The following is a 13662-nucleotide window of genomic DNA, read 5'->3' as shown; positions in this document are numbered from 1 at the left end:
ACCTTGGCCAAATTTCCACCAACGGTTCACGTGAACCAGCTGAATACTACCTCTGCATAGCAGATAACTAGATCATAACTTCTATAAATCTGTCATGGTATATTTGTAATTTCTGGCACTTATAAAACAGCTATTTAAAATGTATATATACCCCAGGAGAATGCTAGAAAAAGAAGGGGTATCAGAACTCTCCATTTGCCACCAGCTGGATAGTTCTCCAAAAACAAAATGGAATGAATCAAAATTTTGATATAGAAAATGCTGACAAATATATAAATTTTGATAAAACAAAGGAGATCATTGTAGATGTTAGAAAGAGCTGGTATAGTTATACTCCACTGTGTATCAAGGATGCAGCTATAGTGGTGGCCAACAGTATTAAGTATCTGGGGGTGCAGATAATTAACAATCTGAATTGGTCTCTGCACACGTCATCCTTAGTGAAGTGTGCAAACCAGCATTTGCGTTTCCTGGATCGAATGAGATCACATGTTTCTTCTTCAGTCCTGGCCACTTTTTACAGAGGCACAGCTGAGAGCATTTTAACAAATTGCATCACTGTTTGGTTTGGTGGCAGCTGTGCCTGAGATAGAAAGTCCATACAGAGAATGGTAAGGACAGCCAAGAAGATTATAGGAACCTCGCTTATCAGCACTATGTGCTTAGAGTTCAAAGCATTATTAGAGACCCCACACACCCACTTTACTGTCTGTTTCTTTTGCTCACCTCTGGGAGGAGGTTTTGAAGTATTTCTAGCAGGACTACCAAATTCTGTAACACCTTTGTTCCCTATGCCATCCTTCTGGTAAACTCACTAGATTCATTTTTTTCGCCATGTACATGTACACATCTGAATTAGACTGTTGTTTCTCTGTATCATATATGTGGGTATATGCATAATTTTGTATTTATTCTGTCATGATTATTTAGTGCAGGGGTCTGCAAACTTGGCTCTTTTAAGATTTGTGGACTTCAACTCCCAGAGTTCTTTAGCCAGCTTTGCGATATTTCATTTTAATGTATGCCGATAAGTGTACATTCAAAGTGACAATAAAGTTATTCTATTCTATTCTATTCTATTCTATTCTATTCTATTCTATTCTATTCTATTCTAACACAAACTTAATTCTCCTCTTGCTATTTATCACAGCACTGGGATGAACATTCCAAAGGGTGGGAGAAAAGGGTGAAAAACAAAGCTGAAATCAAATTGTAAGACATTCATGGTCATGTGATTTTTTTTTCCATTTAGCAACCATATTGCTTAGTATTTGAGATGCAGGACCCAATTGTGATTGCAAAACAAGGAGTACCTTTGTGCTTTTTTGACTGTCCTATTATTCTAGGGCTGCCAGTAGATCAAACTGTAGCTACTTTTTGCTTCTGAATTCTAGCTTCTTTAATTACCATCAACATCTTTCTTCTGCAGTCTATACTTGGATTCCTAAAATTAATGATTGTTTTATTTTTGACAACTAAAATTCCTTTTTTAAAAAGAGCTAAAGCACTGTGGCAGCAATGATGTTTGAAAGTTCATTAGTTAATGCCCTTAGTGATGTTTGCATAGTCAATTGTATTCAGAAATGTCAATCTCTCAGGCTATATGTCTTTTATAATAAAAAATATCTTGTGATATGCGTCAAATGCTGTCATGTCCAGGATTAAACTAACTGCAAGATTTTCCTGGGAATGAAAAACTAAGTGTTTATTCCTTCCTCAATAAGGGGTTGGGTTGTTTTGTTTTTGTCCTCTTTATTTACATATTCTCTTGTTTGTATTCTACTAGTTTTCCTGAGAAGAACAATTCTTACTATTTTTCCTCCTTTTCAACCATCCATAAGTAGAAGAGCCTGCATCCATAATTTATATAAATCCTTTTTTTCTATATCTATATTGAGATTACAAGTAGCGTCACAGTGTTTCTATTTCCATACCTTACTAGGCATCTTCTTTTTTATTCATTTATTTTTAAATTTTATACTCTGCTCTTTACCTTCAAATTACACATGGGGATAACTATACCAAAAAGGGAGTAAAAAGAAAGGAATAGGCTAAAATTTACTGTAGTATGCTCAGCATGGCTTGACCTTATCTTGCTCAGCTGACCGCCTACTGCTTCTCCATTGGGAGAGCAATTTATCTGAGGGTCTTCTGCCCAGTCCTTCCCCAAAACCCAAAATTTCTCCACCAATAACTGATCTCCTCTTTCCCCTCTGGGGTTTCAGATGAGTTTTCGAAACATTTTAGAAACATTTTATATCTGATACTTTCCAGATAGAAATGTACCAAGGCCTTGGATAACAATGGAGGCATTTTTTCTTACATCGGTTATATCATAAAAATGTACTGTGTTTCTCCAAAAATAAGACCCTGTCTTCTATTTTTTTTGAACCCTGAAATAAGTGCTTGTCCTTATTGCCATGCGCTCAAAAGCCCGATTGGACTTATTATCATATCTTATGTCTTATTTTGGGAAAAACAGGGTACATATGTGTATTTGTGTATTTTTGTTTTGTCTAATTATAAAAGCTCTCTATTTTTTTTAATGAAACCAGAAGAAAGGAAATGTTTCTTGTCATCCTCAACTTCCCCCAAACTGGAGGTCTTTTGTTCTGTTTAAAAAAAAAAAAGTGAACTACATTGTTAGGGCCATATTATAGGAAATTTCTATGATTAAATGTTGCAGTTCTGACTTGAAACAGCCATCAGTAAAATGAAATAATGCTTTCGCTATGTATGTATGTTTAAGCATAAAGTTGTGAACCATGAATGGAACCTAGTTACTGTCTTCTAATCTTTATGCAAGAAATTGGATGGATGGATTTCTTTTAAAACAAAAAGACTGCTGAAGTGGAATCTATTACAACATGAAAAAACATGTAATTAGGTTCTTGGTTGGAATTAGAAGAATAATGTTACTGATAGTTCACTCAGTAATGTGTTGCTAACAACATAGAAAAATAAAACCTTTTAATATGTGATACATTATATTATGCTGGTCCCATAAAAATTATAGTATTGAGAGAAAGTTTCTGAACCTTTTATAACTTTATACCCTGTTTCCCCCAAAATAAGACATCCCCTGATAATAAGCCCAATCAGCTTTTGAGCACATGGCAATAAGGCCAAGTGCTTATTTCAGGGTTCAAAAAAATATAAGACAGGGTCTTATTTTTGGGGAAACATGGTAAATCAGTACCTACCTACTTACAATGTGATCTGAAGTTTCTTTAACTTCTATAATACAGGACACTGTTTTAGATGTAGCCTGCTTAATCAGAATTTCTTTATCTATTAATAAGACCATAAGCTGGAGCAAGTATTAAAACCATCATTTTATTCACCTTTTCCCCTAATAATTGTGTATTAACAAATTTTCATGTAGTTCTAGTACATATTGATTTGGGGTGTTTCTAACTAATTTTATTTCACCCAGTATTTTTCTTGATATCACTGTTGATTTTCTCTAAAAAGCTTTGCCTCATAGTATTGTTGAATGAGAAACTGAAAGCTGGCAGAGTTGAGGTATCTGTCATAGTAATATCTGTTCTTTTCTCTTGAAATCAGAATGAAGGTGCACCCAGTAATTCAGAGTTAATTTAGAGTAGATTTATTTCCAGTGGCAAAACTGGCGAAACTAGAGATCCATTTAATTTAGCTTATAGAATATCATTGTAAGATTGTGTCAATCCACCTCTCCTGAATATAGACAAAAGGAAGACCTACGTCTTTAAAAAAAAAAATATGCTCACGTATTTCACTATAGTAAAAATGGCAAGATGTGTGTGTGAGAGAGAGAGAGTAGTAAGTTTGAAAATGCTTTCTTGTATTCTGATTATCTACAGACTAACCATCTTTCAATCAAAGTTTTGCAAAGAAATGTGTTTCCCTGTTTATTTTCTTATTCCATAAAAGAAAGATTTACAAATATGGTTTTTAAAACACATAGTAATTGATGACAAGTTTTAAGGAGATCCTTTGTGTCTTTTAGATAAATAATAGCATACAGATGTTGTGTTTGGCTTTTCATGCCTTTGTATAATCATTTACATTTAGATTGTTATCCTCAAAGAAAGAAGGAAGTGCAGTATGGTGCTTTCGTCTGTTTTTGGTTATTGGAGCTACAGCTAATGCACTGTACCCTAAAAAACTGTTCTCCTGCTTAGACAGGAAAAGGCTGAGTTTGTGTTAAATTGTTTTTCATCAAATGCAACATTGGTTTGAATGGGGACAGTGGAAATGAGATTGTATGTGAGAATCTATAAATAAAGGCTGTAGTTAGATTAATGCATTTTTCTATGTATCATAATCAAGTCAGTGGCTAATTTGTTTTGCATTTGATTTCTGAACTTAGGAGACACAAAGTTTTCTTCTGTTTTTATTTTTCAAAAAGTGTATGCAAACCCAAATAGAAAGGAGCATACTATTTGCATTTTTTAAGTTGTACATAATTAATGACAACTGTGGCTGAAGTAGAACTCCCACTAATGCTGCATTCCAAATGTTTCCCAAAACTAATAGAGTCACAGGTGGAGAGCGAGCCTTCTCCTGAGAAGCGGCCACGGTTACTGGAGGACGGTCACGATAGACCTGAAGAAATCAGCCGTTCCAAACAGAAGAGCAGACGCAGGTGTTTCCAGTGCCAAACAAAATTGGAACTGGTACAGCAAGAGCTGGGATCATGTCGCTGTGGTAAGGACCGATAGACAGATTTGAATTAAGATTTCTTTTAATGTCTCACCAAGTGAGGAATAATATGAGCTACCGTATTTTTCAGAGTATAAGACGCACCGGAGTATAAGGCGTACCTTAGTTTTTGGGGAGGAAAAGAAAAAAGCTGATTGGCAGGTGGCTCGGTCTCCCAGAAAACACCCAATCAGCTGCTCCTAGAAGTGAATTTTAGCAACAGGTTCCTTGATTGTGAGCTCTCTGCCTTACTTTTTTTTTTTTTTTTTTTGCTTTTTTTCCCTGCCTCTGAAACTTCTGAAACAGCTTCAGAAAAAAAGCCTCTGAAGCTCTGTTTGGGGACTTTTTTCTGAAGCTTCATTTCTGATGCTTTTTTCAACTACATTTGAGAAGCTGGGCAGGGCTACATTCGGAGTATAAGACACACCCAGATTTTTACCCTCTTTTTTGGGGGGAAAAGTTGCTTCTTATACTCCGAAAAATATGGTACATTGTAGTGGTAAAGAAATAATAGCAAAACCTGTGCAATAACTTTAGTAGATTAAATAGCAATAGTACCTTTACTTATATACGACTTCATAGTGCTTTACAGCCCTCTCTAAGCAGTTTACAGAGCCAGTATATTGCCCCCAACAATCTGGGTCCTCATTTTACCCACTTCGGAAGGACGGAAGGCTGAGTCAACTTTGAGCTGGTGAGATTTAAACTGCCAAACTGCTGGCAGCTTACAGTCAGCAGAAGTAGCCTGTAGTACTGCATTCTAACCATTATGCCACCAAGGCTCATCTAACAAGGTCAACCTTGTTACTGTAATAATCTTTTGTATGTAAAGGGAAAGATTATAGATTTATTTTACTTATGGGGTTAGCTATTTATATGTAGCAAACTATTGAAGTGCCTTATTTTGAGTGACAGTTCTGTGTATCCTCTTTTGTCATTAGATATAGCAGTCATATGAAGCTACCTTTTTTTCCAAATCTTTCTATTCTAGATCATTATTGTTCTAACAACATCTTCCAGGGGTTCCAGACTGACATTTTCAGCCATTCTAGATATTAAATTTGGAATTTTGTTAATACAAAGCATGTATTATTTCCCTGAGCTAAAATCTCTTCCATAAGCTTTTTGTACAGTAGTTTTTAAAAACTTATGTCCAATCCAGAGAGTCATAATACATATAAAAGTTCCACTGCATCTACCTGAACCGCCATCTAAAGATTTCTTGTAAGTACTTGGTTCGATGAAGGACATAAATCACAGGATATTTGTGAGGTATTCCATGGCATCATGCTTCTTCACTGAAATGGGAATGATCAAGTACAGTGAATTATCATGAAAAGAAACTAGGAGTAATTCATACCATTGGAAAGTTATATTAACTTCTTTTATTGCAATTTGAATTCCATATTTAGTTTTTTCAACATTTATTCATCTTCCATCTATAAGTTGTTATATTCTATCATAAAAGGTGTCTTTTCTTTTATGTACACTGAGAGCATATGCACCAAGGCAAATTCCTTGTGTGTCCAATCACACTTGGCCGATAAAACTATTCTATTCTAAAACTAAAACCAAACACCATTATTTATTCATGAAACATAATATCTATTAGTAGTGCTACTTTGTATGTTCAAGATTCAGACTTGGTTTGGTAACTATACCATGGTTGAGAAAGTGTCACATGTATCTATATACTTGAAAGGGAAAAATAAGCTACTGACTACATATCTGTCTAAGATTTACTACTTACAGGTCTCTGTTTAAAATGTTGTTCTTGGATTTCCTCGGTAAAATACAAACTAAGACAGTAAAAATGCTTAAACATGACTATCTGAGATATTTATTGTTATATTAGTGCATTTGTCAGAGTTTGATTAAGGGCACTTGCTGACACTAAGGGATTTTAGACATAAAATTTGTCTTAATAAAAGAAAGGTGAATATAGTTGTGCTTGAAAATATTCCAAGTCTGATAGCTTAATTAACAGTCCACTTAGCTTTTGAAACAACCCAATTAGGTTAAAAAATAATGCTTGTTTGCTTGGTTGAATCCAATTGCACAGCAAAGCTGCCTTGGTGCTGGAGAAGAGCCAGTAGTATTCTCTGACTGCTTTTCTCTGGGGCTGTCTCCAGAGACTACTACCATACTATGTTGGGTGAAAGATTTTTCTCAAATGGTATAATGTTGTAGAAGATGGTGTGTTTGTCTGTGTGTGTGTGTAATATTGTATGAAAAGAGAATTTCAGGGGACAATCATTTGGAAAGAATTGTAATCTGCCCCATTCTTCCAATAGGGATATTGCTGATCCAAGTTTCTTCTACAAAAAGGAGGCATCCCTTTTTCAGAGTAGTATTTATGATCTCTACCTTTTTCCATGTAGTCCTCTATAAATAGCAATAACACTTAGATTTATATACTGTTTCACAGGGCTTTACAGCCCTCTCTAAGCATCAGAGTCAGCATATTGCCCCCAACAATTTGGGCCCTCATTTTACCCACCTCGGAAGGATGGAAGGCTGAGTCAACCTTGAAGGAGCCCTTTGCTAGATATTTTTTTTAAATTGTAAAGCCCATTCCTCCAATTTAATTATTAAAGATCATAGTATCTAAATATTTTCACATCTGATCTTTTTTGTAAGGGGGAGGTCCTCAGCTGTGCAATATCATGCTTCGATGGGGCTATGGTAATAGCGGTTGAATATATTTCTGTTGTGCTTAATGTTTGATAATAAAGCTGGCATCTGTCTCTTGAATACATATGAAGAAATGTATCAACCCCCTACCACTTTATTGTATTTAATGTATTCATTCTTTTAAAAGATGAATTCCTTAAGGGGCTGATTGCCATTTCTGTCTAAGCCTGTTGTTGCATTTATAGATAATACTAGAAAATGCTAGTCATGTCAGGTCTGCTGAAAAATGACTAATTTTAATACTATAAATATTTAAAAATCTACATACTGCTACATAAGGATTTGGAGGCAAAATGTACCCATTCATAATTGGTACATAGAGTTAATAATTTTAAGAAGATGTTTAATATAAAGATTAACAAATTAGAAAATATGTTTATTATATTAAATTATATTAAATATATTTATTATATTATATTATTATATTATTAATACAAATGTGATGTCAATTTTGTAAGTCCAGCCATATAGTTAAAATAAATCAAATTTATTAATCAAACAGCAAAGCATTGCTGTCTTTTCTGTTTGAAATGCTACTCACCTGCTTTAGAATACATTTTCTTTATCTCTTGCAGAACACAAGTTCTTTTATAGTAGCTATGAGAGATAACTTGAGTTTATCCATGTGAATAGTGCAAATCTTGGTATAAGTGGAGACTGGAATTTTGTTTCTAATTAATTCTAAACTATGCTCTGTCAACTGGAAAGTAGACTTTCCAAATGTCAAAAAATATCCAGTAACTCTAGAAACGCTTATACTATTCTAAAATACATGTTTTATCACTCTGGTTTTTTTTCTTTCTAAAGATATTAGTAATTGTTTTCCCAATTTATAAAAACATATTTTGACTCCAGTAATGGTTGTCACATTCACCTGAAATAGGTAATTTTATTTATTTATTTTGTACCTTTGAGTCAGTTTTTGTTTCCTGGTGATTGCCTGGAAAAATCGCTGCAATTTTCTTGGCAAGGTTTTTGGAAGAGGCTTGCCTTTACCTTTTACCTTCTTAAGCCAGCAACTGGCTCAAGCTCACCCAGCTGGCTTTGTGTCTAAGATGGGGACTAGAACTCATGGTCCCCTAGTTTCTAACCTGATGTCTTAACTGAAAATCTTAAAATAGCTCAGTTATTTCATAATCAAAGTATCTTGGTTCTGTTTTCATATTGTTTGCAATTTTTACAGTAAAAACAATAGTTAGCATTTGTGCACATGTACTCCTTTTCTTTTAGGTTTTATTTCAGTTTTTGTATTACAAATTTCATTCAGGAGTAGTAACAAATAGCTAGCTATTATTCTCCAAGTAGCATAACATGCTAAACTAGCAAGCTAAAGCTTTCCTAATAGCATAATGTTGTAATAAGAAAAAATGCAAAATGAGGTTTATCTGCATTTTTTTAACTTTGCATTTTTTTCTTAACTCCTTGATAGACAATCACTTTATAATTGGTGGAGCTTATACATTAAAGTAATAAATATTTACTGGCTCCACTTTTAAAATAGTAGTATCTGCTGCTTGGGAATTCTGGAGTCCAATCTCTCTCTTTCTTTCTTTTTCTCTCTCTCTTCCTCTCCCTCTCTCCCTCTCTGGGACCTATATTTGAGGGGTCCCAGGCACTAAGTCTCCCACCCCCCCACCCCCCAGAAAAATAGGTCAGTTCCATCTATTTTGATATTCTAAAAGTCCCTCAAGACTTGATTATGCTACCAGGCTTGGAGGTCCCAGGAAAACAGAGACTTTTTTTTTTGGCATGGCTCCGCTATTGAGGTAGATGTTCTCTCTCTCTTTCTCACTTAATCTCCATTTTTAACTAGGATTTTTATATTTTTAGATGCCTGTTAGTTATTTTTATTGATAATTGTATGCTGCCCAGAGTCACTTTTCATGAGATAGGCAGCTGTATATTTTTTATTAATAAATAAATAACTGCAGATTTTAGAGTCCACTGTGTACTTCAGTCATCCATTCATCATATTATGTTTCTCATGTATCAAAGGTAATCTGAATTTACGGGGCATACCCAGACTATTATATGATAATGTAGATTTCTATCACTATGCTCCAAACTTAGTGAATTGTAAACAAACTGGATATTGACACTGACTTTATAGGTACTATAACTGATAATGGGAATTGCTGTGCTTTGAATTTACTTGCACTTTTTTTATAATTTGTGCAAGACTTGTCCCAAACATCAACCATATGTGAGGTAAAATCTGGAGGATGTTATTGGTTTTGTAACATAATTGCAATCCAAATAAGTATGTAGCCTATGCATCATTAAGAGATCATTTTTATTCATCTTCAAATATTTGAAGGTAAGCAATTGCATTTTTATGTTCTAAAGATTAGAATCTGAAACAACTCATCGAATTACAGAAATGAGTTTCAGTAAATGCTAAAAGCAATCAATATATTCTCTATAATTTTAGGACCGCTTTTTCCACGTACCAGTGTTATTCTATGAAAACTCTTAATATTTATCTTTTTCTAGTATATAATTATATTGAATATTAAAAAAAAATCCCATGATCCAAAAGGGTCTCAGACATGAAGCATTTGGGGCCATGTCTTACCTAGCCTTTACTGAATTCTTCTAACACTGAAATTAATCCAAATTTCCCCTTTGTCACCAAGCAGTAATTTGTAGGACAGGGAGCAGGGCAGGAAAGAATCAGAGTTTAAATCATCCTCTTCTGCCACTAGCCAAGGATGGTTCAGAATTATTCATATACTGTTCTTCGCTGAGAATATCTGAAGCATGAAATTTTAGTTAAATTATTGCTGCTGTTTTAAATTCAGCAGTAGTAATAATGGTGCAGGATTATTGTTTCTCCTTCAAAACAGTTTTCATTGTTATGAAGTATTTAAGATATCTGAATATCAGCAAGATTTTATTCTCTTACATTATGAGCATTTAAGAGGATTTTAGGACTTGGAAAAAGGGTACTCCAAATATTTTACTAAAGAGTCAGCACAAAGATCCTTGAAATACAAATTCAGAGTGTCTTTCTTCAAGAAAGAATTCCTTGTGTATACTGACATTTTTCTACTATTCAGTATGGGTTATTAACTGCTGACAAGAAATTCACATCTCATAAATAATTCTTAAGAGCCATTGCTGTATAAATTGAATGTGTTATGAATTGTGATGGTTCTTTTTGTACTGTGCTGTGCCTAGAGCAGAAAGAACAGAGTATGTCGTTTCCATTAATTTCTAATGAGGTGCCAATTAAAGGAAAGGAAGAACCTCAGAAGGAAAGTCATAGGGCCACCCTGAATCTTCTATCCTGCAGCTGTCAAAGAAGCAGGCCCCCAAACCTTTCCTAAAAATTCCATTAAATTACAATCTCATCTAGTGCTCACACAGACAAATTCAGTTTCCCTTTGATTTTCAAAAGACCAATTTGTAAGACGAGTTCTGCATTTTCTCACACAGCAAACTGGAAAAAGCAAGGGGAATTGTTAATTGCCTCTGCACATTTCAGGCTGAGGAAGAAAATGTGGAAGCAACTTTTCATTTTATATGGCTAAACTTTAAATCAAGAATCTTTCCTGTCTATGATTTTTCTAGATGCCAGTTATACCACACGTATGTTAACAACAGTAACTTACAGTATTTTATGGGACAAACTTCTATGTAGTTTCATATTACATTGGATTTAATGGCTACCCAAAAGATAATTTAGTATAATGTTAGCTTCACTGAATCGTAAAAAAAAATAATATAAGGATATTATTAAGCAAATTTATGTTAACAAATACGAGTATTTGTAAAATCTGTTTGACGTGTTCTTACACTTTAATGGTAAGAAGACCCAAAGAGCCTTTTCCAGAAATAATTTACTTGTGAAAAATTCAATAATTTGAGTTTTCCTAACCAATTAACAATGACTTATTCCTGAATAATAGCCTATGAATATTTTCTGAGAAAAACAAAATATTTCATTTTAAATAAATGAGTGAGATGCAGATATGCTGCTGAAAATTATTTAGGTGTCTTTGACAATTAGGTGTAATTTTAATGGGACTGCTAGGTTATAATTAATAATTAATATTCCTAACTGCTTGTGATTCATCCCTCCCCCCCCCCAAAAAAAAAGATATACTAACTGTTTTCGAACTGGAACGTCCCCCAAATCTAAATTTATTCTGTGACTTGAGATCATAAACACTGTTTTCAACCCAACACTATATGTGTTTCACAGCCTATAACCACAGAAAATACATTGGTGCTGTGGCCAAAAATGGAATAAACCAAATGGAATAAACCAAGCAAGAATAGGAAGGAAGAATATTAATTGAGAAAAAAATTAACTGATTGTTTTCAAGAGAGAGTGCCTATCATTCAGGGCCATTCCAAAGAGCCTGGATGATAATTCATAATTCATGTAACTGTAGAAATACTGAATATGAACTTTTATATCTTCTGAAAGACTACATTTGCAGCATCTTATTACAAGGATCCCTCTGTTCTTATTAATCTAACGATTAACAGACATGTTGATCCCCAAGATCAAGACTCTTCTGTCCTTCCTAAAGAACAAATAAACGTTAGGGGACATCCAGCTAAGTAAATTGTGAAAGCTTTTTCCTTATAATCAGCAGCTCTGCCAAAGGCATCTCTAATAATAAAGTCTTGATATTGAACTGTGTGCATAGAGCTCTTAAAATCCACGTCAGACACCCAAGAAAGCCTTAAGGCAGTTACAGCTCTGCCTCCTGTCAGACGGGAAACACTCACTTCTGTGTGGCAGAGTGACATAATCTACATTTTATTTCAGTAATGGTACCCTTTTTTATAGTATTTAAAGAAAAACTGAAATGAGTATTAAATTATTTTATTTGTGATGTAAATTTCTTTTAAGTGATTCTCCAAAATTATATAAATGTTGTATATGAATGCTATTTGAGTTGCAGCTGTTTTCCAACTTTATGTTATACCAACTCCAATAAAATTATATATGTGAACTTATTTTTATGCATTAAACTGTTCCCATACTTTGGTAGTTTCTATATAGTAGTCTTTGACTTACAACCAGAATTGAGCCCAAAATTTATGTTGCTAAGTAAAATATTTGTTAAGTTAACTTTAAAAGATTTTACAATCTTTTGTGCCACAGTTGTTAAATAAATCACTGCAATTGTTAAATTAGTAACATGATTGTTAATTGAATCTGGCTTCCCCATTGACTTTTGCTTGTAAGAAGGCCACAAAAGGTGATCACATGACCCAGGGACACTGCAATTGTCATAAATATGACTCAGTTGCCAAGTATCTGAATTTTGATCACATGACCATGGGGATGCTGTAATGGTCGTAAGTGTGAAAAATGATAATAAGTCACTTTTTTCAGTGCCGTGATGGCGCAGTGGTTAGAATGAAGTACTGGAGGCTACTTCTGCTGACTGCCCACTGACTGCAGTTTGGCAGTTCGAATCTCACCAGGCTCAAGGATGACTGAACCATCCATCCTTCCGAGGTGGGTAAAATGAGGACCCAGATTGTTGGTGGCAATATGCTAACTCTGTAAACCGCTTAGAGAGGGCTATAAAGTCTAAATACTGTTGCTATTGAAGATCACTAAATGAACTGTTGTAAGACGAGGACTACCTGTATCTGTAGACAATTGTTGCTAAAGTAACCTAATTTCCATATAAGTAGACTGAATTAAGAATGCACATTTATTTGTTATGGTAATTGGTTCCATTGTTGTCAACATAGTTATTATAGCCTAGAACTTTATTTGACAATCTACATATGTTGTTTATGAAATACAAAACATTAAACAATACTTATCAACAGTAAGTATCAAAACGGGATACTTGTTCTCCTTTAGAACATTAAATTGCTTAATTTAACACTACCTAAGAGATGGGATTAAGACTTCCAAAGACCAAAACCAAAATAATTCTATATGGGAATGTAGTAATGCCCTTAAAACAGGCTTTTGAAATTTAAAACTACACCTAGGAAATGATTCAGCTACTGTGGTACTAGATTAAGTATTTTTATTTGTTGCATGCAAAATGCAGTGCATTCTAATTAAAGATAAATCCTACAAAATTAAAATATATCCAAAAATAGCCATTGAAAGCCAGTTTATCAGGCAACTAACCTGTTTCCTAATTAAATGTCTAATTAATGATGTATGAATATGTATAATTTACATGAGAAAAAGTCTGAATATGAGTTTTCATATTTTAAATATTGCTAATTTCTTAACTCTTCCATAGCTTCATTGAACTGCTTGTTTTTTAAATGTGTTTCTGAATTACCTCA

General features: G+C 34.0%; 1 protein-coding gene across 1 annotated transcript in view; it reads left to right on the top strand.

The window, feature by feature from the left end:
• Nucleotides 1–13662, top strand: part of ZFAND3 (zinc finger AN1-type containing 3) — a 133810-nt gene that overhangs the window by 96434 nt on the left and 23714 nt on the right. Inside the window, exon 6 of the mRNA XM_058168415.1 lies at nt 4522–4692. Coding sequence (XP_058024398.1) covers nt 4522–4692 — 171 coding nt within the window. The remainder of the gene's footprint in view (nt 1–4521; nt 4693–13662) is intronic.

This window comes from Ahaetulla prasina, chromosome 1 (assembly GCF_028640845.1).
Source record: "Ahaetulla prasina isolate Xishuangbanna chromosome 1, ASM2864084v1, whole genome shotgun sequence".
Classification (NCBI taxonomy): Eukaryota; Metazoa; Chordata; class Lepidosauria; order Squamata; family Colubridae; genus Ahaetulla; species Ahaetulla prasina.
The sequence above is the reverse complement of the archived record's forward strand: the minus strand, read 5'-3'. Positions and strand labels throughout refer to the sequence as shown.